The sequence below is a fragment of the Ochotona princeps genome, unplaced genomic scaffold (assembly GCF_030435755.1).
Source record: "Ochotona princeps isolate mOchPri1 unplaced genomic scaffold, mOchPri1.hap1 HAP1_SCAFFOLD_129, whole genome shotgun sequence".
NCBI classification, from domain to species: domain Eukaryota; kingdom Metazoa; phylum Chordata; class Mammalia; order Lagomorpha; family Ochotonidae; genus Ochotona; species Ochotona princeps.
Genome location: NW_026699562.1, coordinates 285490 through 301967, shown reverse-complemented (window position 1 = coordinate 301967; position 16478 = coordinate 285490). Strand labels below are relative to the sequence as shown.

The window sequence follows — 16478 nt, the reverse complement described above, 5'->3', positions numbered from 1 at the left end:
AGTGAGGTTTGGGTCTCCTGTGTGATGGGCAGGTGGCCTGGCTGGACTGAGGCCCATGGGTCTCAGGGTGGAAGCTGAGTGCTGCCATGCTCCATGTAGCTCTGCCACACGCTCCATTTCAGCAGTGTCTGAACAGCTTTAATCCCATAAAATGTGGGTCTGAGTAATGGGGACAGGATTGTGTGGGCTCCAGGCGCCCTCAGGTGGTACCATTTCAGTGGGATGGATGTGTTCATGAGCCCCAGCTGGGCTGTGTGTCTGCCTGTACACCTGCAGGCGCCCTCTGGGGCTGATGTGGCTTCCACAAGGCCAGGAGGAGGTCCTTCACCTTGCAGGTTCTCAGCATTTCCGTGGAAGGTGCTAGAAGCCAAAGGCCTGCTGGCGGGGTCTGTGGCTGGACGCTGCCGTCTCCACTTGGTGGTGTCTTAGCCTCTGTCCTGTGCCTGGGCTGGCCCTGCCTTGCTCTCTGCTTCCCGCCCTCCCTTCCACAGGGGTCCTCAAGGTGTCCGGTGGCATTGTTGTGCCCACTTGCTGCGTGCATCCTCTTGGGAGGGAATTCAGGACTTAATTCAGAATAAATTGAAGTTTTCTATATATTTGCTTATATTAGTAAACGAGCTTCCTGGTAAATCAGTCACTATGTACACTGCTCCTCTGGAAGCACGGTTGCCCTGTCTGTGTGACATGCTCCATCCCGCGGACGGGGGATGCTGAGCCTCAGGGCCCTGCTGGCATTCCTTGTCTGTGTGACATGCTCCATCCCGGGCATACTGAGCCAGAGCACCCTCCTGGCATTCCAGACAGAAGAGGGTTTGTGCCCTTTGCTCAGCTGTCATCAGATGGGGTGTCAGTACCTGTCAGACATGTCACAAGTCCTGGGTAACCCCAATCCCCATGACAAACATGTCACAGGTCCTTGGAGATCCCCTCAGGTTGCAAGCTCAAGAGGCTGTGCTGCCTCATGCTGCAGCCCCTTGGCGTGGGTGTCAATGAGAAAGGAGGCCTTGCTGCCTGGCCACCATGGCCCCCAGAGGGTGGGCCTCACCCTTGGCAGAGATGCTGGCAGAGGTCAGGGCTCGGCATGTGCTTTACCTCCATGAAGGTAGGGTTGGCTGCCGGGGACAGCGGGGTCCTGCCTCACCTTCTGTTTAGCCTGCGTCTGCCCTCTGGCCCACCCCAGAGGTGCTATCGAAGGAGGCCTTGGCAGTGGGTTGCCAGAGTCCTGATGCGAATCCCACTGACCCAGCAGTCAGCCCTGTTCAGTGCAGCCCCCAGCAGGGTCAGCAGTGTACCACAGGAGCCCCTCCAGCAGCCTGCTGCAGCGCGGTGTTCATGTGCATGATGCAGTTAACGCCCAGCCTCTTGTACAGCGAGGCCAGAGCGTCTGAGCGTGCTACATGCTGCAAGCTGGGGTCTACCCACAGCAGGGCCAGGCGCGCGCCGGCTGCTGACCAGCTCTGTGAGTCTGTGTGTTGGCTGCTGACCACCTCCACATCTTTCAGGTTGATGACATCCTTGGAGAAGGCAGCGATGACAGCGACAATGAAAAGAAGAAGCCGGATAGCCAGGAGGAGGGGCCAGAGGGGCGACACCCACCCATGAAGCAGGAGGCCTGGGGGGCCTGCAGGGAGCAGCCCCTCCGGTCATCTGCACGCACTGAAAGGACGGGGACCAGCCCCCGGGGACCCAGGTGAGAATGCTGGCCAGGGTCCCTGAAAGGGCCACCAAGGTAAGAGCAGGCAGCTGAGGCCCGGGCAAGGGGATCATGGGGCCGGGGCGCACACACACTGGCCCAGGCCCACATGCAGTCACTGGTGTCCCGCTAGAACTCGTGAGGCCCTAGGAAAGCTCAGGGGGCCAAGCGTTGGGCCTGGTGGCTGCCCCGCCTGGATGCAGTCCCCGCTCGGCAGCTCCTCCAGCATGCTGCCAGTGTGTCCTCAGGTGCTGGGGCCCCTGCCGTCCATGGGGGAGACCTGCATTACGTCCAGCGCCGGCTATTGGCATGTGGGACGTGAACCAGGGATGTGATCTCTCTCTTACCTGCTCTCTTACTCTCCCTCTCTTTCTGTATCTCTCAGATTTTTTATTATTATTATTATTATTAGTCCATGGAAAGTGAAAATGCAGAATTCAGAAGTCTTTGCATGGAGTCAGCATGCCTTTTAATCCCATTCTCCTGGCAGCTTCTCGGATCCTTGTCTAATGTTTGTGCCATGTGCCCGTGAGGGTGCGGGGTGTTCCTCAAACTGTGGGTCCTGCAGAACCAACTTTCCAGTGTCAAGTTTTGTGATGTCACGTGTTTGTGATGTCAGCTGGCACCCAGGCAGGCTTCCTTTACCACTGCAGAGCATTCTCTGTGTTGCTGACAAGTGGTTTCCCTGCATGAGGGAGGACCTGCGCTGGCCGAATCCTCTGACCAAGTGTCCAGTGTGCGCCGCTGGGCTGGTGCTCGGCCATGGGTTTGGTGGAGACAGAACTGGAGGGCAGCAGCCCTGAAGCCAGGAGAGATGAGCACAGGTGTCCACAAGCAGTGTGGATCCTGGAGGTAGAGAGGACAGCCCAGACAAGCTGGCTGCAGGCGGCACCTCACAGGTGCTCCTCTGGGGAGGACCCCACCCAGCCACAGGGGCCAGGGGCTCAGGGTCCGGTTACTCTTCAGATGTCCTCACCTGTGGGAGGCCCCCGGAGAGCATGACAAGATTGAGAAGGGGAAACAGCAAATGTGGGGTCCAATGCTACGAAGCACACGAAGCATGCGCAGAGGGAGACGCTTGGAGCAGCAGGGCCTGCTCCTCAGAGCCTGGAGGACCCAGCTGCTCGTCCTTTGCCCTTGTGCCCGCAGCTGGCAGAGAGCAGAAAACTGCCCCACATGGGGGGCTCATGAGTTAACGCCCCTAGAACCCCAGCCCACTCCAGTGGGGCTCACAGCACCGATGGCTGTCCGCCGTGGGAGATTGAGCACTAACTCAGTGGCCACTTGTGGATAAGGAGCGATTTCCTCCAGAGCAGCTTGGAAAATTCCTTGAAGGCCTTGTGTTAAGGGTCTCTGGTTCCAAGCTTCTAGAGGGAGGGGCCTGAGCTATTAGAGCACTGAGGCAGGGCTGGCAAACAGCTCCCTGCTTGCAGCCTGGGAAAGCAGTCGAAAGCCTTGGGATCCTGCACACCCACGTGGGAGACCTGGAAGAAGCTCCTGGCTTCGGATTGGCTCAGCTCAGTCATTGCAGCCACTTGGGGAGTGAGTCAATGGGAGGAAGACCTTCCTCTCTGTCTCTCCTTCTCTCTGTATGTCTGACTCTCCAATAAAAATAAAATAAATCTTAAAAAGTGTTGGTGAAGGCAAAACTCTCATGACCTACAATACTGGGGACATGGGTGCCTGGGACCTGTGTACAGGTGCCAGTGCTAATGTGTGTCCCTTGAGTGGGGGGTAGGGCCTGGCACCATGGTGGAGCTGAGTGTGCCAAGCCGTCCTCACCCCGCTCTCCTTCTCCTCAGAGGCCACAAGAGGAAGCTGAGTGAGGACAACGCTGCCAGCGACTCCAGCAGGGAGTCCAGCGACGCGGACGGGGAGGGCAGCAGCTCGGAGGCAGACGAGATGGCCGCGGCCCTTGAGGCGGAGCTCAACGACCTCATGTGACTGCGGGCTGTGCCAGGGGCTGCGTACCATGCTGGCTGGCAGCCACCAGGCCAGCGCTCGCTGCCCCCTTTCTCAGAGACACAGTTGCAGAGCTCCACGTGCAGAAACACATTATTTTGCAGAAACAGGTGTTTTTAAGAAGTTTTACTACAAAGTACAGGAAAGTCTACTTTTTTAAGTGAGAGGGCGTACTCACCCAGCACTCCCTGTGCGGTGAGCTGCTCCTGGCCTCTGCATTGTCGGGAGGCCACTAGGCAGAGCTGCATGCAGCCAGGAGCAGGCTTCCCTCCCGCCACCTCCCCTCTGCACGGAGGCCTGATGTAAAGTTTTGTATATCTTTTCATACTGGATCCACCACGCAGATCTTCTCTCATTTAATAAAAACCCTTTTCATACACTCTGCTCTCAGTGCATTGCTGCAGGGAGCTGTGGGCCCTGTGGGGCTCGCCTTTCAGCTCCCAATGTGATGGGCCACCCTGGTGCTCCCTGGTCAACGCTTAGTGCCTTTCCGGTCTGGTTGAGAATCCGCACGGGGGGTAACCCTGTGGCTCACCTGGGTAAGCCACCACTCGCACTGCCTCACAGTTGTCCAGCTTCTGGTCCAGCTGCCTGCCGACAGCAGAGGATGACCCCAGGGCTTGTCCTCTAATGGAAGAGAACAGAGTTCATGGCTCCCGGCTTCTCTGTTCTGACATCGCACAGCCACTTGAGGAGCAAATCTGTGGTTGCGAGTTCCCTTTGTGGTTCTCCCTCACTGTCACTGCATCTTTCAAGTAAGTGAAAAACCAGCTTTAAGGAAGAGAATTTGTACACTCAGGATGCCAAGGGAAGGTTTCTAAATTTCTTCTCCTCAGGCACAGGCTGGGGTCCCCAACGGAGGGCCAGGTCAGCTCACATGAAAGAATCCACTTTTCCCTGTGCACTTCCTGTGAGAAGCTGCAGTGAGCCAGGCTGCCCTCCACTGCTGCCCCGGGGTCCTGCTCCGCCCCCTGTGGCCACCTTTGGCAGGTCAGTGACCCCTGTGAAATGAAACACTCATCTGAACCTCAAAGCTAGACATGCAGATACCCAGGGCCACACGCAGGTCACCCTGCACCCGCCCTGTTCGCCCTCAGTGCCTGTGACGGACATGAAGGTATCGGGCCACATGCAGGTACACTGCTCACCAGCAGTGCGTGTGACAGACATGAAGGTGTCCCACTGGGAACTCTGTTGTGCACACTGCCTGGTATCTCCAAGAGGATTTGCAAGATAAAACAGCAAAGGAGAGCTGGTGTGTGAAGACCTCAGTGAGTGGGCGCTGACCCGCTCGGGGCCCCTGACCCACAGGGCGCTGGCCCACTCAGACCACTTGGTGGGTGTTAACAGTTCATCTGTCTCCTGCGAGGGTGTGGGTTTTGTTCTGTTTATTTCTTTAGAGATAGACGCTGAATTACTTAAAGTTAAAATCATGGAAAGGGCGAGTCAGGGCAGAGACTTGTCTGTCCCCTGTCAGGGCTCGGCCAGCTGCTGCTGCTCTGTGCGCCTACGCAGGGAGCAGGACCAGACTGCAGTGAACTAAGGGGCACCTGACATGGGATGCCAGTGTCACCGTGAGCAGCCTGACCCACTGCCCCCGGCACCTCTTTCACATTGTTTCACTTGATTTCTTCAGAAATGAGCCAGCCCACACCCCTGATGTATTCTTCCTGTCCCCTTGTCTCCCTGGGTGTTCCTGGGATGCTGTTCGTGCCGGGCACCTGCTCATCACTCCTGCCCCTGGCGTCCAGCCCTACATTCTGGCAGGATTGTCCAGAACATTGTCCAGATCCAGGCAGCATCTGGCACCCAGGTGGCAATATGCTTGTCGCTCTGGCGTCTGTGGGACTAAAACCTGCCACTGGATCCTCCTCTGGCCAACCTGGCCACCCACTGACACTCTGCACATGCACCTTCCGGAGGAGGAGGAGCAGGCAGCCTGGGATGGTGCTGTTTCAGAATGCAAGACAGACTCGTGTAGTCTGCTGTACATCTGGCAAGCACCTGAACCAGGGCAGGAGGCGGGCCTGGTAAGGGTCATCATGGGTCGCTCCAACTAGGCTGCAGCTTCCACTAGTTTGCATGAAGGCCAAGTTTGTGATGGGCAGAGGCAGGCTGGACTCCAACATCCATTAGTTTGTGTAGAAGACAAGGCTAGAGCCAGAACTGACCCAGAAATTGCAACTAACAGTGTGTGCGTAGGCTGATTTGGGTGTCCAACTGTGCTGGACCCTGTATTGGCACACAAGAATCAGGTCTGGGATCATGAGATGAGGTTTATTTAGCAGTTCTCCCCCTTCACTGCCTCCCCGCCAACTGAACCACTGGACTCAGAACTCCAACCATGGAGAGAATCGCAGGTTCCATGGTCTGACCATGGAGTGCTGGGCCTCTTCAGTGGCTTAGACAGAGCAGTGGACAGCATATCAAGATGCAAATGAAGGATTTGGCAGTACACTGGAGCCTACAGAGGACACCTGGTACCATAACAAAGTTCAGAGGATAGAACAAATTGATCAGCTACCCCAGCCAAGCGTTGGCAGTGAACATCTGGGCAAACAGAAGCTCTGAAGCGGACTATGTCAGCCAGTGGATTCTGGAGAGATTTCATCGTGATTGGAGTGGCAGGATCAGCAGCAATTCAGAACTGTTCAGCCATGAAAACCACTTAAGCAGGACCCTCGAAGCATGCCCCACATCGGGGACCCTGAGATGGTTGGGAGACTGGGTGTGGCTTCTCCCCTTCCCCCAGATACAGGAAGGAAAAAAGAGAATGTCAAAACAGTAATCTTACCCACTTTCCTCTAGCCCTTGACCCTTTGCATCCTAATCAACTATGTAAAAATCATCAAACTAAAATTAAATTTTAAAAAAAGAAGTCCCAGCCTGGCCTGGCTGGCCTAGGTGGTATGGCCTCAGCTCTCTGCTTCAGCCATTTCTTAAGTTCTTGACAAGAAGGACCATTGCCTTGTTTCTGGGATCCTGCACAGCATGGACTAAGTGTTTTTGTGTGCCTAGGCCTCAGCCTGCATGTTCCCATGTGTGGCATGGGCTGCGTGTTCCCATGTGCGGCGTGGGCTGCGTGTTCCCATGTGCGGCGTGGGCTGCGTGCTGCCATGTGCGGCGTGGGCTGCGTGCTCCCATGTGCGGCGTGGGCTGCGTGCTGCCATGTGCGGCGTAGGCTGCGTGCTGCCATGTGCGCCGTGGGCTGCGTGTTCCCATGTGCGGCGTGGGCTGCGTGCTGCCATGTGCGGCGTGGGCTGCGTGCTGCCATGTGCGGCGTGGGCTGCGTGCTCCCATGTGCGGCGTGGGCTGCGTGCTCCCATGTGCGGCGTGGGCTGCGTGCTGCCATGTGCGGCGTGGGCTGCGTGTTCCCATGTGCGGCGTGGGCTGCGTGCTGCCATGTGCGGCGTGGGCTGCGTGCTGCCATGTGCGGCGTGGGCTGCGTGCTCCCATGTGCGGCGTGGGCTGCGTGTTCCCATGTGCGGCGTGGGCTGCGTGCTGCCATGTGCGGCGTGGGCTGCGTGCTCCCATGTGCGGCGTGGGCTGCGTGCTGCCATGTGCGGCGTGGGCTGCGTGCTGCCATGTGCGGCGTGGGCTGCGTGCTCCCATGTGCGGCGTGGGCTGCGTGCTCCCATGTGCGGCGTGGGCTGCGTGCTGCCATGTGCGGCGTGGGCTGCGTGCTGCCATGTGCGGCGTGGGCTGCCTGCTCCCATGCATACAATCTTGTACACAAAGCATCAAGTGAACTTGAGGCTCAGCATCAGAAGTCCCTAGCTGCTTTCCCGCAGTCCTGCCTCCAGGACACACGGGGGTGGAACTCCATGAATTTTCCCAAGGGCTTTGCTTACCGTGCAGCTCCTACTGGAGTCCCAGGTGTACGCGCGTGCTCCTCTGTGGGCAGACGACACTGTACTCCAAGGCAGCACAGGCGTCACTTGGCGCAGCCCTGTCCTGTCTACAGCTCTGGGGTCAGAGCACACAGGCTCAGCTGACCCTGAGTTCCAGTGACGGCACCTGCAAAGTGTGGACAAGTTCCAGCAATGTCACTACGTGGTATGTCACTTCCAAAGGTCAACAAGTCCCAGAACATTCTTATGGAACAGCCACTTCCCAGGTCTCCCCACAGGATTGTGTGTTCCAGGAAAGTCAGCCTGGATTCAGGCAGGGACATACAAACAGGAGGACTTGGCCTCTTGCCTGTGCTATGGGCCAGGGAACAAGGTCAGAGCAGACCTGCTCTGCACTGTGCTGGGAAAGGAGCAAGGGGTGGTCCCTCACCCACCTGTCTTCTCCCAGGGGTCCCCAGTGCACCAGGCTCCTGCATGAGAGGGTTCACCCTGTGTGTTCCCTGGGCCACAGGCTGCCCCTGCTAGTCTGGCACAGGGTCAGGAGGAAGGGTCCCCACGGGGGTCGGGAGGCCTTACAAGAAAGCCTCACGGGTCACACAGGCGATGCAGCCCTGTCTCCTGTTGCCTCCCAGGACAGCTGTGAGCCCCAAGACCAGGAGGGGCTCCGTGTGGCTACTGGGAACCGAGGCTGCAGAGTTGCAGCAGGGACCTCTTGTGACCTGACCCAGACCTGGCATTTCCTAAGTCAAATAAAGCCATACCGTTTTTAAAATACGAAAAGCAAGGCTGTGCACATGAAAGTTTGCATCCAGGTAAAATGGAACGGGAGCAGTGAGGAGTGGAGGTTAAGGATGCAGATGTGAGGCCGTTCCAGTGCGGATGTGAGCAAGACTGGGGCAGCAACGTAGGGCAGCGGCTCAGCCACCACCTGCTACACGGGCAGCCCACAGGAGTGCCCCTCGGAGTCTCACCTGTTCCTGCCTGGCCCCACCATCCCCATGGGAGACCTGGCTGGAGCTCCTGGTTCCTGGCTCAACCATGGCCACTGAAACCACTGGAGGGGTGGATGAACAAATGAAAGACCACTTGATTCTCTCTCTTACTGTCAAATAAGTGCATCTGACTTAACCCTGATAGCCCAGGGTAGCCGCCAGCAGCTAGGGCAGTTGACTGAGGTTGTTGAGTTTGAACTTGGGTGACATGGAATGCCAGGAAGACTGGGCCAGCCAGGGGAAGGATATCAACATGGAGGGGGCAGGGTGACATCCATGGCAGGATTAACCATGGGGAGGGGTGGAGCTATGAGAAGCCCATGGCTGAGGGCTGGGCGGGGCCCCTTGAGACCAAGGAGAGGTAGACCAGCTGAGGAAGCCAGCTGCAGTGCATGGAAGCCCCCGGGGACTTCAGCAAGCAAGTTGGAGCCTCCCAGCATGCAGCAGGACCCAAAGGGACTCATCCACCCTCTGACCCGAGAATGCTGCACCCCCCTGGTGAGGTCTGTCACCTGTGATCTTGGAATGGGGTGTCCTCCCTGAGGCTGGAGTCTCTGGTCCCTTTTTCCTGGCCTGGAAGTTCCCCGAAAGGGCCACGGCTCTCCCTCCTGCATTTCTGGAAGGTTCCCAACTCCTGCCCCATCCGCAGTATGCCATGAGTGGGCCCTTCTAAGCAGTGTCCCTGCAGCAGCACCTCCGGAATCTCCACCATTGAGAGCACCCAGGACGCTCACTTGGCAGGTTGATGAGGGTAATGGCGGAAAGCCCAAGTGTTCCAGCCAAAGGCCCACGTGGACTATGCACACAGCAGGTCCACTGGTGAATTGCTACAGACACTGCTGCCTTGACCAATGTCTGTCCAGTGGGTGCTTCCCCTGTAAGCACTGTCACGTTGCTGCAGGGCTATGCTCCAGCCGCTCCAGCCTCTCCAGCCTCTTCTGGGCTCATCACCCACAACGTCCGTCCATCTGAAGTGAGTCAGGTTAACAACCGGAAGCTGCTGCTCACAGCCCTGGACACATGAGCCACTCACAGGCTTCCACTGGCAAGCAGAGCGATCTGCCCCTGCCAGGCAGGGAACGTGGCGTGCTCAAGCAAGCATGACTCACCACCTCCAGGACCGTCCTCCCAAGTGGACAACCCTGGCCTGCATACACATTCTTCCCTCTGCCCAGAGCTGACCCTCAGGCTGCTACACCACCAGGCCCGAGGAGGCGGAGGTGCCCACGCCCTCCTCCACCCAGGAGACGGGGAACTGACCTGGGCGCCCTCCCCTCTGCTGTGGGAATTCTGAGGACACAAGGTGTTAAGCCCTGGAGGGAGAACGGCAAGGACATTTGGTGCCTCATGTCCACCGCAGCAGAGCCTGTGGTCAGGGGTTGTGGAAGCCGAGGGCCCTTCTCTGTCTGGGGACCAGCACAGGGTGGCTGTGTGGAAGCAGGCAGTTACAGTCGGAGCACAGGCAGGCTGCAGCCCTGGGAGTCAGCTCCCTGTGTCTGGGAACATCCATCTTCCACAGCCCCAAAAAGGTTGCACCTGTGAGCTGTTCTTTTGCCGTCTGAAGTTCAAATTCGCAAATTTAGAACTTGGTCAGGGTCCACTTCCACAAAGAAGCATTTTAGGGCTAACAACGTTTGGTAGTTTTTCTTTCTCCTCCATGGCGAGCATTTCTTTAATTGCTTTGCCGTCTTGGACTTACTGCTGAGCACATTTGAGGAGTCTCTGGGGAGCTTCCACTCTGCACCTGCCCAGCAAGCCGTGGGGCAGCTTTTCATTTTTGGTCTCAGTGATCGCTGGTCCGTAGGTGTTGAGGGAGAAGCAATTTTCCAGTCGTCTCACAGGGACACCGACTCAGCTACCGGCCTCTCCTCCATCCCGCGGTCCTCGCACGGTGAAAGGCTGCGAGGATGTGACAGCTAGGTTGCGTATTAACCACCATCAGGCCGGGTCAGCAGCTGGCTCTGTCCTGAATGGCAGGGTCTGGTGCCAGAGAAGCCACCGAGAGCTGCTAATGCGGTTCCATCCTGACGTCACTGCCTGCACACCACTCTATGGACAGCCGGTGATGAGGCTGGGATGAATGCTCGTGTATGGGCTGAGCCTTGGGCAGATAACGAGGGAAGCAAGGTGCCCAGGAGATAAGCTGGACACTGCCAGCACAGGAGGCAGAGGCCAGGCTTCCTGGCATCCCTGTGTGTGTCCATCTCACACCCCAACCTGGCCTCCTGCGCGTCCTAGGGCCTCAGGCACTCTGCAGTGCTTGCTCACTCTGCTTCCCACACGGCCAGTATCTCCTGGTTCCCTACTGGGGGGTATGCAGCTGGCACAGTCTGCTCTGGGGAACAGCTCAGGCTGGGCTGGGGGCTGGTCCATGCAGGAAGCCCACAGGCTTGGTGGGGAGGGAGATCAGCCATGCTGCCTCACCCCAGACCCCTCCTAAGCTGTGACACTCCCAGTGTGGCCCAGGGCCAAACAATCAGATGGGACTTTCTAGGGTTGCAATCACCTTCCAGGATCTGAGGCCATAACCACACTGCTGACCAAGGCGGACAGCAGCCAGCACTCTCCAAGATGGACTTCTCAGGCCACTTTGTGCAAGAGGACTTAGCTCAGAGGAGAAGGGATTTGTTACCCGGTAGGCCTGGCGATGCCCAGGCTGTGACCAGCACACAGCCCTCCCTGAGTTTGCTTCCAGCCTGGGCCCCGGTGATTGGATGTGGCTGCCTACTTTCTGCACACTCAGCCCCAGGGCAGTCAGTTGTCTGGCATGGTAAGGCAATGTTCACCTTGCCTTTTGCAGACACGAGCATGTTGTCATACAGCCCAGCTCCGTATTTTCCTCAGAGCCCACGCACTGCACACACTACTGTTGCCTGGGTCATCCTTGTACACTGGCACTCTTGAGCAGAATGTGCTTTCTGAAGATTCACATATTTTTATTTGAAAGGTTGGTTTTATAGAGACAGAGAGAGAGATCTCCCACCTGCTGCTTTACTCCCCAAATGGCCACAATAGCTGGAGCAGAAGTTTCCTCCAGGTGTCCCACATGAGTGCAGGAGCCCAGAGACCTCGGCCATCTTTCGTTGCCTTCCCAGGCATGTTAAAGGAAGCTCTGATTGAACAGGCAATTGCTGCGTGCTAACGGGAACCTTGACCAAAGACAGCTGTGGCCGTGCCCACAAATAGGCCTTTGTGTTTTGAGTTTGACGAGTCAGCACCCCGGATGAGTTGGGGGATGAGTTAAGAGACCGGCAGACAGCACTGTGTCGGCTCACAGCCTTGCCCTGCACCGCTGATGACAAGGTTTCTGTGTGACACTGTGTGTCCCTTCCTGGCACTCCACGCGAATCCCTACAGGAGTCACACGGTCTGAGAAACAGGCCGTGTTCGGGGTGGTTTCCATCCGCAGTCACGTGATGACTGCAGTGCCGGCCAGCAGAAACATCTTAGGAGAGACTTGCTAACCAAATTGGAAATTCTCAGCTCTGAGAGGGGAGATGGGCTGCACTTGTCACCATCACCCGTCGCATCTCTATTTTTAGCTGCTGCAGTCCTGTTTGGAGGCTTGGGCGTTTCGAGAACAGTGGGTCGGGTCCTCTGCCGGGAGTGCCCACTGCTGGGTGCCCAGCAGTCCCTGGGCCCCTTTCTCCTTCGTGACGGTGAGCAGCAAGCCCTCCCACAACAAACACGCGCTGGCACGCTCCTCTTCTGCCCCCCAAGTTGCCTCTGAACCATCACTAAGCGTTCCTTTCCTGGAGAAGCAGCAGGGCCCTGGGAGCCCTGAAGTGAGGTCCGAGTGACTGGGAATCTCACCTCAGCCGTGAACTGAGCAGAGCTCCAGGACAGGAGCTTGGTGTGCAGATCCAAGGTGTTATTCCCTGCTGATTCTCCATCCGGGGATGGGGGCTGCAACACCACCTCCACCAGCAGGTCACCCCACTGCTCCACAACTACACTCTGATGTCAGTCTCCTTGTTGCTGCCCACAGTGGTCTGTTCAGCAGTGGACAGCACTTGAACACAGCCGGTCAGTGCCTCCTGGGAGTTTTACCAGAACATTCTCAGCACCAGCGTCACCTGAAAAGCCTCCAGTAGTCAGACCCTCATGTCCACCTGGGAGCACCACTAAGAAAGCAGAGGGGGAGCGGAAGGACGAGCGGACACTGTGGACCTGGAGTTCAAGTCTCAAAGTCAGACGCGCTCCCCGGAGGCCCTGGCTGGTCAAGTACTTGAGGTTTTCAGCCAAGGTTCTGTCTGAAAGCAGCCCTGTGGCACAGTGGTGAGCTCCCCGCCATGCAGCAGCACTCAAGGTCTGTGACTAGAAAGGGGCAAACCCAGCGCTCTCTCTCCTTTTTCTACTTCAACGTGGGCATTTGTTTGCTTAACTTCAGTTTACCACATTGTCCTGTGGTTAACAAGAGCACCTTGAGTTCTGAGAAGTTTACAGAATTGTAGAATAAGCTGTCCAGATGCTGCCTGTCTCCATCAGTACGCCAGCAGGTGCCGCAGGTAAACACAGAAGATTAAACGACAGACTCAAAGGGGGAGCCACGACCCACCCACCCACCCAACAGTAAATACAGTTCCCATGGACCACCTGTGTCTCCTGTGCATGCACACATGTCACAGTGCCCAGGGAAGAGACGAGGTGAGTACGTGTCCGTGATGGAGCCCTCGGAGGCCGAGCAGAAGCACAAGGACTGCTGACTGGCACCTCATGAGCTAGTTCCCTAGGCAACATGCAGTCCACAGATGAGGTGCTCCTTGCCCAGCATGCCCCTCATGCTCTGCAGAGACCAAACTGGGCTGCACACCAGATCCCGAGTGACATCAGGGCTGCCTGCCAAATTGTGGGCTTGCATTCTCATTGCTGGAAGCCGAGTTACAGCTGGAAGTGTTTTCCAGAACCATGGCAAGTCCTTGGGGCTCAGCATGGCTCAGCAAAGAACAGCGGCACCTGTTCCCCCTGACACACACGTCCTGGTGACTGGACCCTCTGCTGTTTGCAGTCTGTAGGGGCTAAGGGCCCAGGAAGTGGCTGAGTGTGGGGGCTGTGCTGTGTAGCCTGAGCTGCCCTGCCCTTCAGCTTCCCCGGGGAAGGCCTGGCTGGGGCTCCAGGCCAGCTGTGGCTTTCTCTGGCCTTTCACATCCTGACTACATGATCCGGAAGCTTCTGCAGAGACTGGAAGTGGGTGGCATGGAGCTCCAGGTTTAGGAAGGAAGAAGTGAGAGCAAAGGATGGGACCTGTGAACACCACCCTTTCCATGTGGCCACATTCCGACCCAGCACACTGCTGGTCACATCTGGTGTTCCAGGCAGTCAGTTATATTTTCCTAGCATGCCTGGGTGTGATGTGTGAGCTTGGGGGAGGCAGCCAGTCCACCCAGTGGGAGCGACTGAGGGACTTGGCACACAGCAGCAACAGAAACCTCTGCTCTGTTGACCCTTCCACATGGCCGGGGGGCAGCCCCAGCCATTGTGCTTGGTACAGTGGGCCAGCCGGGTGATCCGGTGTCCATGCAAAGGAAGGTGGAGCTGCATTCTTGTGGTTGTGGAGACATCCACTGGGCCCTGCCATACGCGGGAAATTCCTTGCAGCCCTGCCTGCCAAGGGACAATACTCTTCACACCTTCGTGTCCCCCTCATCCACCGCACGGACCCCAGCACAAAACCAGAGGAGGAAACAGATCAGTTGGTGCAGGGTGGGGGACTGAGGGGTGCCGAGCAGAGGGGGAGCCCCAGAGGGAGACACTGAAGCGGTGAGAAGTGCTTGGTCTGTCTTGGCCTAGAGGAGCCCTGAGGGAGGTTAAGTAGGCAGCTCTCAGGGCACCTGCAGGAGCCACAGAGCAATCTGGACAGGTCGAGTGGAAGGAAATTGGAGCCTGGGAGCTGGGCAGATGGCACCATCTGGGCTTTGGGGCTGAGGAGGCTGGCTTTGTTGGTGTGGTGCCAGGGATGATTGAGAAACTCTGGAATACCAATATCCACTTAACTGTGCTTTGTATGACAATGGGCCTGGGGTCTGAGCTGCCTCCACAAAGGTGCTTACATCAAATGGAAGAGAGAAAGAAGTGTTTCCTCTTGTTCTGAAGATGAGGATCACAGCAGAATGTGTAAACTTCAGGTGGGAACTAGGAAGTGTGAGCATTGTGGTGCCTCCCTTGATAACGGCATTCCTTCACGTCCTTGTCACACCTTCTGTGATGTGGGCCAGTTAGAGTCGGGTTCCACACCATGGACTGAGAACACAAATGCAAGATGGCTCCTCCCGGGGTATTGGGTGGACTCACCCCTGCACCTGCCACAGGTGAGTACCTGGACTTCCTAGACAGCACAGCTGTGAGACTCAGTGACTGCAAGGCTCTCTCCGTGGGACTCGGCAACTGCTATAGGGCTGTCTCAAACAAGAGTTGAAGCAGATGTCAGAAAGACAAGATCTTCCTTCTGTTGCTTCATAACCAAGCTGGGCCAAGCCAAAGTCAAGAACCTGGAACTCAGTCTAGAGTCTGGGTCTCCCAGATGCGTGCCTGGGACCCAAGTACTTGAGCCCTGCCTTGCCTCCTGGGTGTGCACCAGCAGGGAGCTAGGACAGAGCTGGTGTTGACACCAGGCCCTCTGACATGGGGTGCAGTGATCAAAGAAATGTGTCTGAGGCTAGCATGATGGCTCAACAGACTGATCATGCGCCTTACAGTGCCGGCATCCCTCATGGGCATTGATTTGTGCCCCGACTACTCAACTTGCCATCCAGCTCCCTGCTTGTGGCCTGGAAAACAGTAGAGGATGGTCCAAAGCCTTGGGATCCTGCACCCAGGTGGGAGACCCAGAAGAAACCCCTGGTTCTTGGCTTTGAATCAGCTTAGCTCTAGCTGTTGCGGCCATTTGGGGAGTGAACCAACAGAAGGAAGATCTTTGCCTCCCTCTTTCTCTATCTGTTGTAACTCTGCATTTCAAATAAAAATAAAAATAAAAATAAAAAAACAATTTTTAAAAAATGTGCCAGACCCCCAACCCTGGCAGAGTCCTTTACAGCGGTGGAAAGCTGAAGAAAAAACCACTGTAGGGCCCAGCGGCGTGGCCTAGCGGCTAAAGTCCTTGCCTTGAATGTGCCGGAATCCCATATGGGCGCCGGTTCTAATTCCGGCAGCTCCGCTTCCCATCCAGCTCCCTGCTTGTGGCCTGGGAAAGCAGTCGAGGAAGGCCCAAAGCTTTGGGACCCTGCACCCGCGTGGGAGACTTGGAAGAGTTTCCAGGTTCCTGGCTTCGGATCAGCACAGCACCGGCCGTTGCGGCTCACTTGGGGAGTGAATCATCGGACGGAAGGTCTTCCTCTCTGTCTCTCCTCCTCTCTGTATATCGGAATTTGTAATAAAAATAAATAAATAAATCTTTTTTTAAAAAAACACTGTAACGTGATGGGGTTTTAGTTTTTCAGTTTCTGTATTTTATGCAGAATAGAACTCTATTTAAAGATTACTTAAAATGATGTTGGAGATGAGAAAATGCTGAAAACTTTCATTTCCTGGGTGGCAAAAATCCAGTCCATTATTTGTATTAGGATGCTGGGTTTTTTTTAACAGAAATTTTTTTAAGATTTATTTATTTTTATTGGAAAGGAAGATATACAGAGAGGAGGAGAGACAGAGAGGAAGATCTTCCATCCACCGGTTTATTCCCCAAATGGCCGCAATGGACAGAGCTGAGTCAGGACCTGAAGCCACAGTAGAGGGTGCTCCTGTATAAGAAATGCCACTGACACATCCTGGTCCCATCCCCAGGTTGTCACTATGATGGAGGCTTTGCTGATACACAGGACCTGGGCTGCCAGGAGGCCCGGGAGCCTTGGCATTGGCCAACAAGGATCAGAGACATGTCTAACAGAAACAAGACAAACAGGAGAGAGACATGTGGCATGGAGCATGGAAAGGAGGCGAACCTGGGGAAACGACCAGGCAGCTGTGCATCCAGAAGACACTGCA

At 56.4% G+C, this 16478-nt stretch overlaps 1 protein-coding gene across 1 annotated transcript in view; it reads left to right on the top strand.

Annotated features, from left to right (window-relative positions):
* The window catches only part of LOC101518607 (RNA polymerase II subunit A C-terminal domain phosphatase), a 32845-nt gene extending 28978 nt beyond the window's left edge, over positions 1-3867 (top strand). Inside the window, exons 12-13 of the mRNA XM_004579645.2 lie at positions 1503-1690; positions 3496-3867. Of these exons, the coding sequence (XP_004579702.2) occupies positions 1503-1690; positions 3496-3637 (330 nt within the window). The 3' untranslated portion in view covers positions 3638-3867. The remainder of the gene's footprint in view (positions 1-1502; positions 1691-3495) is intronic.
* The last annotated feature ends 12611 nt before the right edge of the window (positions 3868-16478 follow it).